At 26.2% G+C, this 18,772-nt stretch overlaps 1 protein-coding gene and 1 pseudogene across 8 annotated transcripts in view; one reads left to right on the top strand and one right to left on the bottom strand.

The window, feature by feature from the left end:
- LOC126906077 (uncharacterized) overlaps positions 1-10,183 on the top strand; it is a 177,099-nt gene extending 166,916 nt beyond the window's left edge. For 7 of the 8 annotated variants that reach the window (XM_050686338.1, XM_050686334.1, XM_050686337.1 and 4 more), the window contains 14 exons: positions 3,362-3,635; positions 4,555-4,743; positions 4,804-5,129; positions 5,186-5,325; positions 5,385-5,552; positions 5,632-5,876; positions 5,929-6,165; positions 6,261-6,422; positions 6,507-6,655; positions 6,721-6,848; positions 6,913-7,095; positions 7,174-7,278; positions 7,346-7,570; positions 7,643-9,496. In XM_050686338.1, the coding sequence (XP_050542295.1) occupies positions 3,362-3,635; positions 4,555-4,743; positions 4,804-5,129; positions 5,186-5,325; positions 5,385-5,552; positions 5,632-5,876; positions 5,929-6,165; positions 6,261-6,422; positions 6,507-6,655; positions 6,721-6,848; positions 6,913-7,095; positions 7,174-7,278; positions 7,346-7,570; positions 7,643-7,795 (2,684 nt within the window). In that variant the 3' untranslated portion in view covers positions 7,796-9,496. Of the gene's footprint in view, positions 1-3,361; positions 3,636-4,554; positions 4,744-4,803; positions 5,130-5,185; positions 5,326-5,384; positions 5,553-5,631; positions 5,877-5,928; positions 6,166-6,260; positions 6,423-6,506; positions 6,656-6,720; positions 6,849-6,912; positions 7,096-7,173; positions 7,279-7,345; positions 7,571-7,642; positions 9,497-10,003 lie in introns of those variants that run through there. The other variant, XR_007704181.1, reaches the window with a different exon arrangement.
- A 404-nt stretch (positions 10,184-10,587) lies between these two features.
- On the bottom strand, positions 10,588-16,714 carry LOC126905052 (plasma kallikrein-like; annotated as a pseudogene).
- Between the last annotated feature and the right edge of the window lie 2,058 nt (positions 16,715-18,772).

Here is an 18,772-nt window from a genome sequence, read left to right as displayed (position 1 = left end):
TTAAGTGTAATGTTTTTGTTAAAATAACATTAGCAGAAACTTTGGCAACTTTGCACATACCGACGCAATAGATCTGTCAAAAAGTTTTCTAAGAAAAGTGAAAACAATAAAATTCGATTAAAACTTAAGCCTAAATTTAAGTGATGACGTTTTTGGGGTTAGTATCGGTTAGTCGTCGTCATTTGTTAGTACGTCAACATTTACTTAAAATACTGTGAAATCAATCTAAACCTATCAATTATTACTGGACCGCAACTTTTCGACAGTTGCTTAGAATGACTATAGCAAGTAGTATTTTAGCAGTATTTGCAGTAATAAACACAATTTTCAATCAATAATGTAAGTTGCTTTGTGCAGCTACCTGAATACGTTGTACGGTCAAAGTCGATAACGGTTTTCTCCTGTTTTCCTGAACATAACTGAAGTTTGTCGCATGTCTATTTCAAACCACTCGAAATCATTGCCCGTCATCCCATTGGCGCCCAAGGGGACTTTGTTGTCGACAACAGTTGCAATTTAATAAAATTCAACTTAATTTAAGGGTAAACCAAAAGAAAGTATTTTCTGTTAACAACAATTCACTCATCTCATTCAAACAAACAAATCTTCAGGAATAATTTTCGTCTTTTCGAGTGTCAATGTTTGATTGAAATATTTTTTTAATAATAAAACCTGGCGACATTAAAATTTCATTTGTTTTCAACGCATAAATACGTACATAGAGACTCTATATATGTCTATATATTACATAATATATATATATATCATGTAATGTGTTATTGGATTTTCAGTTTGATAAGGTTAGAATAGAAGGCTACAGGGATGCCATTAATATTATAGTTGCCATGCTTTTCTCTTATATTCTTCTATATATACTTTTTTTGCTCTACCAACTGCGTGTGGAATTTTAATAATACCTCCGATGACTGAGGCAAAGTACGGAGAAAGGTTGCCATAGTATGGACAATTTCAACTTACATTTTTCGACACATGATAAATTCAGCGAAACTTTATTCAATGATATTTAATTATATTTTTTTATAAACTATGTTCAAAGTTTCAAATTAAAAACTTCTTGATACTCTATAAAAAAACACAATAAAAATTTTGCCACTTATTTTCAATTATTTTCAATTATTTTTTAAAAACAGCTATTCTAAAAATTAATATACTACAAGATAAACAAATTTAATTAATGGAATTTCATATTAGTTATGTAAACAAATATGAGAAAATCAATATTGATATTTTATTACTCATCTTGTATTTCTATATTTGTGTTTTCCAGTTCACTGGAATAAATAAGATAGGATTATTATAACTACACATTAGTTTTAAAATTAAATTTACATACCACGTGTATTCCTTTAAATTTATAATATATTGATATTAAATAATCATTTATTTTATGTAGTTGATAAAAGTTTTTTTGGGTTGTATAAAATAATGATTTTTAAAAAATCAATAGTTTAAATATTTTATCCAAGTAATTATTCAAACGAATACAACTTTTACTTAAACTTTCATATAACCTTTGAGTATCAAAATAAATTAATTGTTACCTATAAAGTATAAGAATTAAGTATTTAAGTTTACATAACTTAAAAGAATAATTTTCAATTTATTTAATTTTTATGCTGATAAGAACTTAAATAAGGTACCATATAAAAAAAATTTACTGTCAATTTAATTTATTCCTACATTCAGTTTATTTAACCTAACTGTCAAACATTAATTAAAATTTTTAAATATTTAAATATTTTACTCATATTAAAATGAATGAAAAAATATTTCTTGATTACAAAAAATATGCATTAAACAACATAAGTAAACAGAATTATTCTCGTAGGCAATGCTTAACCTATATTTTAGCTTAAAAATTCCCCAAAAAAAGTCTCATCAACATTTTTTTGGAAGTACCCTTTACTCTATTTAAAACCCAAGAAGTTATACTATATATATATATAAGTTTAAAAAATAAATGTAGTTAATAATAAGTTAGAACAATAAGTTCAAATTTATTACAATATTACTAAGATAAATATTATTTTCATATTAGAATAAATTATTTACTAATATGAATATTTTACTAAAACTTCTATTAAACATCGAATGGAAGTATCGGGTTTATTTATCATACAAAACTTTAAAGTCTAATATTATACTTTAAAACTATTTTATTATATTTATCTATAAAAAATTCATCATAAATATTTTAGTCCGTGTATTGTTGAAGACAAGGTTTTATAACAACACACACTTAAAACTTAAACTTAAAGGAATGCACGTTATTCAGACGTGATTGTCCAGCGTCGTTTCATCAGTGTTAACGATAACACCACAAATAAAATAAAACTTTCATTTTCTGTGATAACACTCTGTTCGTCTTGTCTAGCGGTTGGTAGATAGGACAGGTCATGAGATTCAGTTCGGCGAGACACGTCGGGGACTTTGTAAACCAATTCACCTGTGACTTACATCCGCCGCACGTGCCGCCAATTACATTTGACAAATTTTATTCTTGCTCACTACATTATTTAATTATTTTAATATAAACATATTGTTTGGTTATTAAAATAAATGAATCTATTATTTTCATAATAAAGAAAAAGCGTTTTTGTTGTTTTAATATTACTATTAAACAACCCTCATATCATGCCAATGCATACGATTTAATATTGAATCATACATTTCAATAGTATAATAAAAACCTTTAAACGATACAAAAATTATTTAACCAAATAACTCTATACAAGAATTATTTGTTTGTTTTTTAGCTCTTAATAAAAATCCCAAAAAATTTTTTTATTTTATTTTGTAGAAGGAAAATTATTAATTATTTTCTTTTAAACTGAAAAAAATACTTAACTATTTACTCACTATTTATATTAAGTTTGATTAAAAGAAAAATATGAATTTGTATGCGATACATAAGCAAAGCATTTATATTTCAAAGAAACCTAAAATATCTAAACCATTACCAAACGTGTCAAGAATTTATTCTTATATTGTTTAATATAACACTTGTGCAATATACTTTTTTTTTAATGGCAAACTAAATACTTATAAAAATCAAAGTTTTAAACCTATTAAATTTGTGAAAAAACTAACTACTATTTAATTATTAGTAAAAAAAAATTGATATTTTTGTGAATTAGGTTGTAATATAAAATAAGTTTCCTAATTGTAGTATATTTAGAAAATGATTTAAGTTTTCAAAATACGATTTCAAAACTATTTAAATCAATTCAGAGATAATTTTTGTATTAATAAAACATACTACAAGATTAATGCAAAATTATTTTTAGAGTGTAATTATATATATATAGTTTAGCATTCTCATTTCATTTTTAATTTACAGATGATATATGTGAAGAATGGCCACATAATTTTCAGCCTGCTCCTGGTTACTGGATTGAATGTTCGCGACAAAAGATTACTAGCGAAGCTGGTTGTGTCGAAGAATCTGGATCAGATGAAAGAGATATGAACAATGGCTCAAACTCTGATGGGGGTGAGGGAGCTCCCGACTATTGTTGTAGTCGCTATGGGCGAGCACGGGGTTCGGATAGCTTGCTTTTAGAAGACGATGAATATTATCCATATGATGATGACTATGTCATACCACCATCCAGGTATTTTTTTATACTTTTAACAGTACTACACTTATTAATATTATACTATCTTATTCTTTCTAAAACAAATAAATATATAAATAAAACAATTTTTAGAAATTAAATTCCATTCGAAAATGATTATTATTTTTATACGTGAGCGAGGTGAGGAATGGGTCTTGAAAATGTTAAATAATATAAATAGTGCCCTTGTCTATACTTTAATCATTTTTGAAGTACTTGTCCAAAATTGTTATCGATCCGTAATTTTCTCTTTTAGATCATTTACTATTTTTAAGCTAGTTAATTGTTCATATTATTAATTAAAGCACCAAAGTTGACACCCCTATTATTCATATGGCTTGATGCAAAAAAGTAATTAATAGAACATAAATCAAGAAATTCATGTGATGAAAAAAACTATTTTTTCAATATTGTATTTATGTTGCGATTTATTAAGTTGTTAATTATATCGAATCATCCAATATCATAAAAATACTTTTGCAATTATCCCACTGAAAAAAATTTCAGCCGTCATTTTTATTGATTATTAAATTAATCATATTTTTGTCATTCGAACAAAATATTTGTTTACTTGATGATGTTTTTATTTTTCTATCAAAAGATTTTGTTTAATTAACAAAAAAAATTGTCAACTTTATATTAACAATAAATTTGTTGATTTTACTCAAGTTTTTTATTCAGTGCACCTTAAAAAAATATAACTATAATACTACTATAAAACAGACAAACAGCATTTTAACTTGAAAACTAAAATAAAAAAAAAAATTTTAATAAAATATATTTGTATAAAAGTAAAAATATTTTCAAACTATTTTAATACTCTTAATACAATTCAAATATCCTAAAAATTTTAAATATCATTTATAAACCTAGTATAAAAATATATAACATCGATAATTTTTTAATTTTTTTCTAGACCGAAGACTTCCATTGAAGAACAATGGGAAAAAAATCGATGCTTTGAACTCACTTCCGTTGAACAAGAAACTTTTGAAAGATATTTCTACCAAAAAGAACATTGGAATTATTTTACAAATGACGAAGATCTAGGTCCGGTAATTCTTAGTTTAAAACAAGAGAGCATAAACGGCCGAGATCAATTCAGGTATAGTATTCTCTTGTTAAGTACCCAGAAGGTTTTTATAGAATTATGTATTTTACACAGAATACTAGTCAGAGCGATTAGTTATACAGTACATGGTCTTATTCCTGCATCATGTGTGTTTGCCGACCGATATAACCGTGAAGAAGTAGTCAGATCTTTAGGAAAAGAAATTAACCTTAATCCACCACTTGTACTCGGTCAGCTACCAGATACAGCAGACGAACTGCTTAAACTAGATCAAGTGTTTATGAAATCTGAACTCAAAGTTGGGGTAATCTATGTGAAAGAAGGTCAAACTACCGAGGAAGAAATATTAGACAATAATGAAAATAGTATAGCATTCGAAGAGTTTTTGGGATTATTAGGAGAGACTAAAAGACTTTGTGGTAAGTTTTACAAAATGACTCCACATAATATTTCAATTAATGAAAAAATTACCCAGGTTTTGATAAATATCGTGGAGGATTAGACACAGTACATGATTTAACGGGTACCCATTCTGTGTACACAAATTGGAGAAACATTGAAATTATGTTCCACGTATCTACTATGTTGCCATATGAAGCTCATGATGCTCAAAAAGTAACGTTTTATAAGAAAAAATTTAATTGCTTACTATATAAAAATATTTATTTTTATAGTTACAACGAAAACGTCATATTGGCAACGACATCGTATGTGTTGTATTTCTTGAAGCTGACAACACGAGGTTTTCACCAGCTTGTATAAAATCACATTTTCTTCATACATTCATATTAGTTAGAGTTAGTCCAAGAATAAGAAGAAAAACAGAAAGAACAAAATATGAGGTATAATAAAAAACTATTTATGATTAAATCATTTCATAATAAATTTAACTTATCCATGTTATGTACATCGTTTTGCCAGGTTTCGGTAGTTACCAGAGATGAAGTAGGAGCATACAAACCATATCTTTGGGAACAATCAGTTTTTGAAGAAAAAGACATGTTTCGTGAATGGATTTTGACAAAAATTGTTAATGGGGAACGAGCTAGTTACTCAGCACCAAAATTTGCTAGAATGCAAGAACGCACTAGAAGTCAAATGTTAGAAGATATAGTTGCCAATCTACAAAATCACTGTGAGACTGGACAAATACCAAAACCATATAGGTATATAAAAAAAAAACTATTTTTTCTATTATTTATTATTAATTTCTTATAGGAGAGGTTCGTGGCGTCCTATTGGTCACATGAGACCATCAAGTCCTCTATTAGATTCCGTTAGAGATAGATTTGAAGATTATGATACTTTAGCTAAAGACTTTACAAAATTCTTTATTAACTCTGAAACAAATGTTACTCAAAATGGTCATTTGTTTGACGTTGTATTCTTGGTTGGTCAAAGCAAACAAAAAACTAAATTTATAGGTGTCAGAGCCATTTTGGGCGTACGAAGTAGGCAAGTATTTAAAGTTACACTAATAAAAATATATGCATACATTTATGTGTATATTTGAATTAAAGTCCATAATCACTAATAAATACATTTTATAGAGTATTCCAGGAAATGCTGTACGGTATTTCGACTGGGTTCGGATCTCCCCAAATGCCAGTAGCAGAACTATTAGCGCGAGGTCTTCCAAGTCTACCGTCACAACAACAACAAAAAACTAAAAGTAGTAACTTTTTACAAGTTCCAGATATAGAAACACCAAGGTTAGCATTATTTGACATTAATTACTAAATTAAATTATTTCATTTCATTTTGTTATCATTTATTTTTTAATGTTTATTAAATAGAGCTAAAAGTGTTCCAAGTTCTCCAATGATGCGAAGAGCTTTTACTCGTTTAGGAACTCTTACGGCTGGTTGGAGCAAGTCTATTAGGAAGCAACAAAACCTAACTGTTGATGACAAAAAGAAATGGGCATCATCACAAGATTTTAGTCGTAAATAAATAATAAAAAAGGTCAAATGATTCTCATCTATTTAACATTTATTTTGGCTATTTCAGATAAAGAAAAAGAAAAAGACCGAGAAAAAGAAAAAGAACGATTGGCTCAATTATCGGTGCCAAAAGTGAGCGTTTGTCCAAATAACGGTGGAGACAAGATTGATCGAGCCAAATTAAATCAAACTGAAGTATAATTAATATAATTTTTTTAACCTAAGGTAAATTATTTGATTATAAATTATTTTCATATAGTTTTCAATTATTGAATTCGATCCTGATACATTTCGTATATTACTTGATTACTTACACACGAGTTCTTGCAAAATTACTTGTGCTAACGTTCCTGGACTGATTTGTGCAGCAGAACATTATGATTTACCGGAGTTATTACAGGCGTGCTTCCACCACACAAAGCAACATTTAAGGGTAGACGTAGTGAGTATACTCACATAATGGAGTAGCTAATATTTTTGATAATCAATTCCTAGTCTAATTATTAATATTTTCTTTTAGATATGTCTGATGTTAAACAGTCTTGAAAATTATGTTTGGCGTTATAATTCAGCTGTGGAATTGGTCAACTTGATATTTACTTATATTGAACAAAATGCGTTAAGGGTATAATACGTATAATATTTTGATTAAGTATGTTCATTTAAAACATATATTTTGATATCATTAACAGGTACTCAATCATTGTGATTTTCTCACACTTTCTGAATCTTTGGTACAGCAAATTATGAGTAGACCCTTAGAAGTATCAGAAATTCGTAAATTTCAAGCTATGATCAAATGGGCAACCACCAAAAGTGAGTCAAAGACTAATGCCAAAGAAGAATTTCATCATATTATGACAAGACTTAAAAAAGATATTAATCTTGTAAAAATTGCACCCAACGATCTCATTAACGTAAGATCTACAATTTTATCCATAAGAATAGATAGTGTTTGAATAATTTTTTTTTTATTTTAATAATTTTAGATCGTACTACCTACAAGAACTGTTGATAATCAAGATATTTTGGCAACTCTCTGTAAACAAGCCGGTACAGGAGAGTACAAAATTGAAAAGACTGTATTCGAGAGGCTTAGTAGACATAGATCCGATTGGGATCATGTCGAGCCATATATATAATTTTAATACTAGTTAAATGAAGACCATTTAGAATATTATATCGTATAAGATGTGTTAAGATTTTATTGAAACTAAGTATGTAATTGTTTTTATTAAATTCAATTAAACTAGTTTTTATTTAAAATATAATTAAAAAAGGTTGTTAAATAATTTTTCTCTATATTGTAATATCAGATACTTTTTTCGAAAGTATTTGAGCATTGGGTAATCATGACCATACAGTATTACAAAAATAATGTATAAGTTATGACGTCTCGGAGCTTATGTTCATATAAACTTTAAAATATTAAGGTATTCAGGTATTGTTTGACTTTCTTGAAGTATTTTAAAGTAATACCATTACAAAATATTACATAAATTTATGAAGTTATAAAAATATAATACATTAATAACGTGTGAATTGATTTGTTAATGTTTATATGTATATAGTGTTTTTTTCGTTATGTGAAAAATAAATATAAGTGTTATAATTATTTACAGTTTAAGAGAATTTATTATAAGTTTTGGCAAACGTGCCGCCTACCAAACGATAATCATAATTTTTTTTTATGATTTTTTTTACATATTTACTTGAAAAATTTATTAATTATACAAAAATACCCTTTTCCCATTTTAAATTAAATGTGCATTAATAGTACTGTGGTAAATTTTACTCAATAATAATTTAAAAATAAATATTTACTGAGAAAGAAACAACTATAAATAGTATTTTTACTCGCATAAAAATGTAACAAGTATATGCAATGATTGTTTATTAAAGACTGTGTAAAAAAATCACTTTGTTCGTTAATACTTAGAAGTCATCTTTTTGGAGATAGTTATTCAATAAAATCGTTTAATAATCACATTGCACTCCGATATTTACATATTTATTTTGTTTATAGTTAATATTTCCTTATCTAAAATGAAATTATACAAAACATTAAACTGATTAGATAATATTTCAATATATTTTTTGACATATAATGAAATTGATATTCCAAAATCACTCAAATTTGTCATGCCATTCATAGTACATCATATAACTTTTAAGAATATTCTACTAAACGCACCTAACAAATTCTTTTAAAGTAATTACCAACAACAGCGAAGTATTATTTCTTGACCATTCATTATAATTTGTTATTTTTATTAACCTATAAAATTACTCTGAACTAATCATTGGCATTTTTCTTCTCATAATAATGACAACTATAGCCAACAGTTGTTTCTTGTATCAAGTATTAAGTAAAAATAGATAATCACACAATAAAAAATTTCTGCAACGCTTTTTTTTTTTGGATCCCAAATAAGACTAATTGATTATTTTTGTCTCGTCAAATATCATTGACTTATAATTTTTTCACCTATAAAACAGCGCTATACTAAAAGATACTTACACGTAATGTGTCAAAAAGAGTGATGCCGAAATTTCTTAATACGTGATCTATCTATTTGTATTTATTCAATGCTTGTACTAATGTACAGATTTTTTTTCATCTATTTTTCCTTTTTTTTTTTTGCGTGTATGTCTTATTATAATAAATTGTCAACTATATGTATTTTTAAAATCATAATTATACATTAATATTAACACACGATCTTTTATTACAAGTTTGTCTATTAAACTTTAACAATGTTAAGTTTTAACATTTTTATTTTCGATAATATTAATGAAATTGTATAATACAGGACAATATTCTTTAAAAAAATATTAAAATGTCTTTAAAATAGTACAGTTTCTATTATATGTACTAAAATATAATTGGTATTTTATATTTTCTTTTTTTTGCTAATTCATATTTTATTAAAGCAAAATATTGAATTTTAAACATAAAAACAAGATAATTATATCTGTATAAAAAAAATTAAATTCGTTGTCAAAGTTTTATTTGCTATAATATTTTATGTAAAAATAGTATAAAATTCTGTTTCTTATATAATTACAAAAAAAATATTAACGTTGATGTGTATATTATGGTTATTATTACTATTATTAAACATATGACAAAATTTTTGTATAAAAATGAAAGTAAAGTTTCAATAAAAAAATGTGAATTAATTTGTTATTTTTATATAAATATAATATTATAGACTTATCAAAACTCCAATTACAAAGGGTTAAAAAGTAATATTTTGTATAGAAAGAATTACAATTGAATTTGTTTTTACTATTGCAGTAAAACTATAAATATCAAACCAAGCAAATAATTTTATATATTTTATTAGGTACCAGGGGCAGCAGAAGGTCAAATCTAGCAAATAACTTACCTAGAACACTTGAAAAAGCTTCATATGCATAGATTAAAAGCAAAGAAAGGTTTCTTTTATTAAAAATATAAAAAGGACCCTGAGAAAGCGATTTTGCATTTGGTCCCGCAATATTTTGCACCGGCATTGTTGGGTAAAACCTAATAAATGTAAATTAAATTTTAAACATGTATTTTTGACGTTTGGAGTAATATAAACTCATTATTACATAACATTAATATAAATATTAATTTATTCCTAACTTAAAAGCAGTAGTACCATTTGGAAAAATACAGGTAGGGCATTGTCCCTCTCATATTTTGAAACCTTTCTTTCAGTTAAGGAACTTCTTTGACAAATCAAATATTGTTATGTACTTAGCTACAAGTTAAAAATTTTCGAAATTTGTTGTTTTTTTATTTGTTTTGTTAAATTAAAATTCAGTGTCAACCTAGCCATCTTAATGTCTAGCACATTCTAATAGCCTTCAAATATTATTTATTATTAAAAACTCATATTCCATGAATATCCAAGCACCTACACATATTTTGTAATAGGTGATATTAGAGGGTTAATCCCACAGGAAACTTGTATATCCTCCTTCCAAATTAAAAATCATTATCATATATTAGTGTCCCGATGTCGTTACTTTATAAATTATTCTAGCTTTTCCGAAAATATTACTAAATATCCTCCAATATTCCTCTGGCTTAGAGCATTGAAACTACACCACATTAAAATTTACAAGTTCCTAGATTATTAGTATTTATTTATTCATACACTTAATTACTACATAATTAAATAATAATTTGATTTCATATAAAAAATGATTACTGCCTAACAAAACAAATCAGTCACTTAAGTTTCAATATTCAACGAATCTACTTGACATGGTTGGCCACACTGGTGTATACTCCGTACTTGCCTCGACAACTACAACCCCTTTCAAAACTGGTAACCCCCACTATGGCCCATCAACCTCACATTTTGAATAACAGCGGACCGCCCAAGTCACCAGAACAAGTGTCTGCTCGACCATCTGCATAACCTGCACACAACATGTTTTCTGTAATCTTATGTCGTCGATAAGCCATTTGACACTTTCGATAATTTATAATTGGCATCTTAATGTTTACAATAAAATATTATAATAAAATAAAAAATTGTTTATTAAAAATACATATGAACACAATTTAAACATTAAAAACAAATAATTATTTTTATGTACATTAGGGTGGTTCAAAAAGCACGACTTCAGATATTTGATCACGTCACCCCCCCCCCTATTTTTTTATTTTATATAGAAAACTTAGACTGTGAAAATTTGGAGTCATCAAACTACCTCTTCCCGTGGCTCATTGGGGTTGAAGTTAGACTAAATAGGATTGTTTTTACATTTATTTCAATAAATATTATAGTTAGCATAAAAATGTATAGAAAAAAAACTATTTAATATTAAATTTCAAACAAAAAAGATTTTAATATATTTTTTCTAAAATTTATCATTATTGTGATAATTCAAAAATATCTTTAATTTTTATAATTTTATGAAATTAATAATATTATGACTATTTACCATTTATACGCCAGAAAAAATTATTATCACTTTAATGCTCTGTAAGTTAAATAGTGTTTGTAATTGGAGACTATAAAAATTGGAGGGACTTTATCCCTACTTCCTTACCTCACCAAAAGTCTGTTGGTAGATCAGAGTTTATAAATTAAGTTTAGAAAAGAGTTTATAAATATCTTTTGCATTTAATGAACATTTTGTTGGATAAACTGTTTGTTAATCATATTTAAGTTTAGCTTATTTATCTATCATCTTTCTTTTAATTATACTGGAATCCTTTCATCAAATGAAGCAAAACCCATATATTCTTCTTTCAAGTACCACAAATGATAGCAAAATTTTTTTATGAATATGTCTGCTTTTTCCTTATGTATTTGTTTATAAAGTACTTATTTTTTAAAAAAATTAATATCAATTTAATATTCTTATTTAAGTTTTAATAGTTTTTTGCAGGTAAACCATTGTTGTATGTAATAATAAAACAGCATACGTCTTTTAAAGCAGAACTTTCTTTAAAAGTAATTGATGCCTAAATATGTAAATTTTTAAACAATAGATGGCTTTTGCTATCCATCTTGCATAGTGATATGCCCCAGGTTGCTTGGATTAAATTCCATTTGGTGGTATATATACTAAAATAATAATTATTAGCTCTAAAAACTCTTATTAGTCATCTCAAAGATAATCGTATTTGATTTTATTTTCTGCGAATGACAAAATCTCATAAACTACATCATGCTGTATCATATTATCATATTATAATGCATTTAACATTGTAGTAAACTTTGACGTATCTATAATCTAAAAAGAAATGAAATAAACGATCAGTCTTCTTTTCTAATATCAAATAAAATTTATAATAAAACAGTTCTTTTATAACGAAACAACAAGAAATCAAAAACTAAAATTAAAATCATTAACTAAGTTGATTTGACTAGATATTATTATATATTATGAATCAAAGAAAACTAAACCTACTCAGAGAACTATTAGAAATTAATTAACAATATATACCAGTCAAATGAAAGGCTTGTTCAGTTTGCATCATATGTCATTCTTACGAGTTATTTTGGAAGTAGCTTCTCAAGAAGCACAAAATGTGCAAAGAATCATCTCCTAAACGGCTTCTTATTTTGCTGGCCAGAAAACGATGATTAGCGGATGAGAACGCCCTTTCGGATTCGACGTTAGTTGGAACCACAGATCTTAGGCAGTCATCCGCGAACTGTAAAAGTCTCCTTTTGAGTCTCTGGACTCGTATAAATTTATTTCCTTTTTGATTAATGACTCCAACGAATTTGTAGTTAGTTTTCTGTCTCTAAGTTCTTTGAACACAGCAGTCAATGTTTCCTGAAGTTCTTCTTGCAATGAAATACTCTTGCGTTTGCGTGACTCAGAAAGAGATGAAAGCAGTTCATTATCGTTACAGTCATAATCAAATTCAGCAATATCATTATTGGTGGCAGCTGATGTTGATGCGATCAACCAAGATGTATCTGAATTTGTCTGTGTCTGTGAATTAGTCTGATAGTGTTGTGAATGTAAGCGCTCTATAAATGATTTAATTTCAGTTCGAACCAAATTTTTCGGAGGAAATTTAAAGGTTTCGTCTTTTGCAAACTCTTCTTTACCTGCTTGGTATTTAGCTGGATCTCTAATATATAATAAGCATACTGTCAAATTTATCCGACGCTCAACAATGCGCTTTCTCAAGGAGTCAGCTAGTTTTTCTGCCAATGGAGTTTTCAGCTCTTCCAGTTTACGAATCATGAACCTAAGTTTTATTTCTGCTATAGCCAAGTCAGTATCTCGACGACATAACACCACCATAGCCTGTTTTACAGGTTGAAATACCTTCTCTAAGTTCACTAAAACCGCATGTTTATGAGATTTTGTCATTCGCAGAAAATAAAATCAAATACGATTATCTTTGAGATGACTAATAAGAGTTTTTAGAGCTAATAATTATTATTTTAGTATATATACCACCAAATGGAATTTAATCCAAGCAACCTGGGGCATATCACTATGCAAGATGGATAGCAAAAGCCATCTATTGTTTAAAAATTTACATATTTAGGCATCAATTACTTTTAAAGAAAGTTCTGCTTTAAAAGACGTATGCTGTTTTATTATTACATACAACAATGGTTTACCTGCAAAAAACTATTAAAACTTAAATAAGAATATTAAATTGATATTAATTTTTTTAAAAAATAAGTACTTTATAAACAAATACATAAGGAAAAAGCAGACATATTCATAAAAAAATTTTGCTATCATTTGTGGTACTTGAAAGAAGAATATATGGGTTTTGCTTCATTTGATGAAAGGATTCCAGTAAAATTAAAAGAAAGATGATAGATAAATAAGCTAAACTTAAATATGATTAACAAACAGTTTATCCAACAAAATGTTCATTAAATGCAAAAGATATTTATAAACTCTTTTCTAAACTTAATTTATAAACTCTGATCTACCAACAGACTTTTGGTGAGGTAAGGAAGTAGGGATAAAGTCCCTCCAATTTTTATAGTCTCCAATTACAAACACTATTTAACTTACAGAGCATTAAAGTGATAATAATTTTTTCTGGCGTATAAATGGTAAATAGTCATAATATTATTAATTTCATAAAATTATAAAAATTAAAGATATTTTTGAATTATCACAATAATGATAAATTTTAGAAAAAATATATTAAAATCTTTTTTGTTTGAAATTTAATATTAAATAGTTTTTTTTCTATACATTTTTATGCTAACTATAATATTTATTGAAATAAATGTAAAAACAATCCTATTTAGTCAAACTTCAACCCCAATGCGCCACGGGAAGAGGTAGTTTGATCGACTCCAAATTTTCACAGTCTAAGTTTTCTATATAAAATAAAAAAATAGGGGGGGGGGGGGGGANACAATCCTATTTAGTCTAACTTCAACCCCAATGAGCCACGGGAAGAGGTAGTTTGATGACTCCAAATTTTCACAGTCTAAGTTTTCTATATAAAATAAAAAAATAGGGGGGGGGGTGACGTGATCAAATATCTAAAAAAAAAAATCTTCTATGCGTTTGAACTACCCTAATGTACCTAGTAACCGGAAATATTTGAATTATTCAAAGTATAATAGTTCGAATTTTCTGAATTCAAATTACCATACTAAATTCGAGAATATTATTAAAAACTATTTAACTACACAAATAATTAATTAAATTAATATTTAGATAATTTAAAGTTAAATAAAAGATTTATTATTACAAATGAATTTCTAATATCTTAATATAAAAGTGATCATTTGATCTTGAATTTTTATACTTTTAGCAATAATATATGGAAAATAAACATGATTGGTTAAAATTAAATTCAAAAAACTTATAAGACTGTAATTGAATGTTATTTTAGTCGATTATAGCATATTTAAATGTCAATATAAGAGGTTTAAATTTATCCATCAAAACAACGTATCACAAATTACCAAAATTACTCAACTTAAATGTTAGAGAGTTAAAACTTGACGAAATACCGATAGAATTCTCAATTTGGAGTTATTCAAAAACATCCAAATATCTTTATATAAGAATAATTCCCACAAATAAGCAGAAATACATCATATTGCAAATGTAATCGTTATTTTTTTTTCAAACGTTAACTTACCATGATCTAATATTAAAGATACCACAACTTCATGGAGAATTCTAGATCCTTGAAGATAATAAGATTTAATTTTTCCCCAGCCCAAAGCAATATACATGTCAGGTTTTCGTTTCACTCTATCAATGCTAAATCATTATCGATAGTAAATTGATTGTATTGCGAATATATAATGACTCGTTTCACCTGAATATAACAAAATATTGTGTATTTAAACGTTAAGTGCATATTATGTCAAACAATATTGAATTATATTATTATTATTATTTAAAAGGGATTTCTCATTTGACTTTCAGTATTTTTTATGCAAATAATTAAAATTAATATTGAAGGATAAATGTGTTTATCTTTCATTTAGAATTACATCAATAGAGATATTATCTCATATTTTACTATTCAAGATCTGAATCTTACCCTCATTTCAATTTCATCACTTACAAATAGATCATGTTCATTTAAAAGAACAAATAAAATTTTCCTATAACAATGAGTTAGTACCCAATACGAAGCTACAAATGTACCACCACAAGTAAGGACCTATTAATTAACGCAATTTAATAAACTATATAATTCAAAAGCTTAATCGATTTTATTTACTTTAAGTCTATCAAGTACAGCAACTTGCCAAGGCCACTGGGATTTTTTAGATTCAAGCCCTCCAATAATTCTAGTTAACCGATTGGGTATTGTATAATATAGGGGAGAAATGGTAGGAACAATACCACAAAAACTTTTTGAAGATAAACTATTATCTAAAATAGATTAAATTATTACATAATACTAATAATAAATGAAGTCTTCAATAATTTTTACTGTTATTGACTGTTTCCTCTATATACTACTGTTCAAGATAATTTATTAATTGCTGAGAACACCACCTTTTTCTCATTGTAAAACAATATGATTGTTCTGTATTAGAATCATATTGACCACAAATTTTCGATATTAAATAATACCTATACAGTATTCAAAATTTTATTATAGATTATAAATTGTAAATATAAATAACATGATCTTAGTTTACTTTACTCTTGTCTAATCTGAACAAGGACTCCATTCTGACCAATCTGTATAAAACTTTTTTTTATGGCGCTTACGATGACTATCAAACTCTACATTCGTTCTTAAATTAGTAATTGATATTGCAGATTCATTTGTTATCTATGAATTTTGTACAATTAAAATTCGCTTAAAAATGAATGTCCATCAAATTTTTAAACTTACCAAAAAAAGAAAAACGAAACTTCACCTAACATGTCCAATGATTCAATAGACCTGAAAGACTCATTTATATCGTTCAATACGTTACTTAATTGATAACGCTAAAATTCAAAAATATTTATTTAAACTTATCTTTAATATATTTTTTCATTGTTTTATTATTGTAATATAAAGTATTTTATGTTTAGACATTTCTAACCTTATGAAGTGCTAAAATTAAAATCAAAAAACAAAATTTAGCCATTATCTATTGAATGTCTAAATATTACAGATACAGGTTCTTTCTAACCTGACTTTGAATACTACATATAAAACATATAATAAAAACCCCTACTTATGTAACTCAAATGTTTTATTATGTCTCCCGGAATTATATTTATTTGCATGTTATTAAAATGCATTTATCGTACACTAATCTTTCAAATCAATTTGATGAATCAAAAAGTACACATATGTTTGTTAATAAGAAATTGTCTGAGTATAATATATATTATTAACTCATCTAAACATAAAAATACAGTAAAAAACTTCATTGGAATAGCATATTTTATCATATTTATATTCCATAGGATTGCATATTGAATAAGGCTTTTCAATTTTCTTAATGTAACAATAACTTGCTCCGATCTGAATAAAGTGCTAGTCGAACTCATTAATTTCAGGTGCAAATATTAACACAAACAATAATTTATGTTTATGAGCACTCAATTTGTTGGCTATGTTCCATTTACTTAAAATGTATTTGCACAACAAAATACCTAGTTATTTGGATCTGGACATTATTTACTAATATAAAACTTGTGTACACAACATTTACGATGTAACTCTAATAAATTTAATTGTTTTATAGAAGCTTAATATGATTTCAAAGAGGGGTATTATACAACTATATAAATTAAAAACCCAATATCTTTAGCTGAGCACCTTTTAATATTTACTAGAAAATAAATATAACATATTAAAACATAATATGTTTTAAAATACATATTATGTATTTTATGAATATAATAAACACCTTTAAAATATAATCTTACTATGAAATTAAGCTCTCCATAAAATAAATGCAGTCAGCAGTTAAATTATATAGTACTTAATATTAGTATCTAGTACCTGTATTATTAATTTAGTTAAAATATTTATTCTAAAAAAATGATTTTGCAAATAAAAATAATATTATAAAAGCTTAATCAATATCGTATTACTTACGTCTAAATAACATTTTATTAAAAATATTTTTTGAATTATTTGAATTATAGTTTACTTGCAACGATACATTAGTTCAACTACATGTATTACAAACGTACAAACTCAATAGTATTTTAAGATACCTATTATCTTCACTTAATAATATATAGTATATTTCTATAAGTTTAACAGAGAATGGATTTAAATTCTTACCACCTAGTCACTGTATCCTCTTTTAAAAATTCTTTATATGCATAATAAATATTAGTTGTCGGCCATATTGCCTCAACAGGCATCATCAAAACCAGCAACTTACTCATTAGCATAGAAAATATATTAAAACACGATATCAAAGCAACTTATTCTCTACAATATGCACTCTAATTTGAAGCTGTACTATTATTTATCACATAACTATTAAATATCTATATAAATTCTCCACAGAGAAGATAAAATTTAAGAACAAAAAACAATATTGATTTCTATAGATTTATAAATTTAAAAATTACTCATCAAATAATGGTTGAGAATAGACATTTAAGAAAATATTTTTCCGTGTACACATTTTTAAGTACACGTAATTATACATTTAAATTGTCCACTTTTATCTATAATAAAAATCATCTAATAAATTTAATAAAAAAATCAGTTATCATAAAAAAATTATGTTTTTTTTTCATACTTTATTTGTGTGTTTCATGCAAGTTTCAAGACACTTACTTAAGGAAAAAAACTTCCTACTTATAAATATAAAAACCAGTTTTTAATTTAATATCAAAGGACAACAAGATAAATTGTTTTTACTTTTTCGTGGTTATTTATTCAGATAAACAAAAATACTTGCAATGTTAATAAAAAGTAATAAAACAGTTATATAGTGTGAAATTAAAATAATAATTTCGTCGTATATATGTTTCACGTGTATATTTAGGCTATGTAAAATTTAAATAATTTGTTTAATTATTGTTATCTGTTTTTTCTGTTTAGTAATTATCTACTTTAAAAAAAAAAAGCCCGTGACGTGTCATTATTTATAACGAGCCGATGCACAAAATTCTATTGGAACATTTAATTATTCTCTTAGTATTTATAAAATAGGTAATCGTTTATTTATCGT

This window comes from Daktulosphaira vitifoliae, unplaced genomic scaffold (genome assembly GCF_025091365.1).
Source record: "Daktulosphaira vitifoliae isolate Bord-2020 unplaced genomic scaffold, ASM2509136v1 Scaffold_4, whole genome shotgun sequence".
In the NCBI taxonomy this organism is placed as follows: domain Eukaryota; kingdom Metazoa; phylum Arthropoda; class Insecta; order Hemiptera; family Phylloxeridae; genus Daktulosphaira; species Daktulosphaira vitifoliae.
This window is presented reverse-complemented; position numbering and strand designations above follow the sequence as displayed.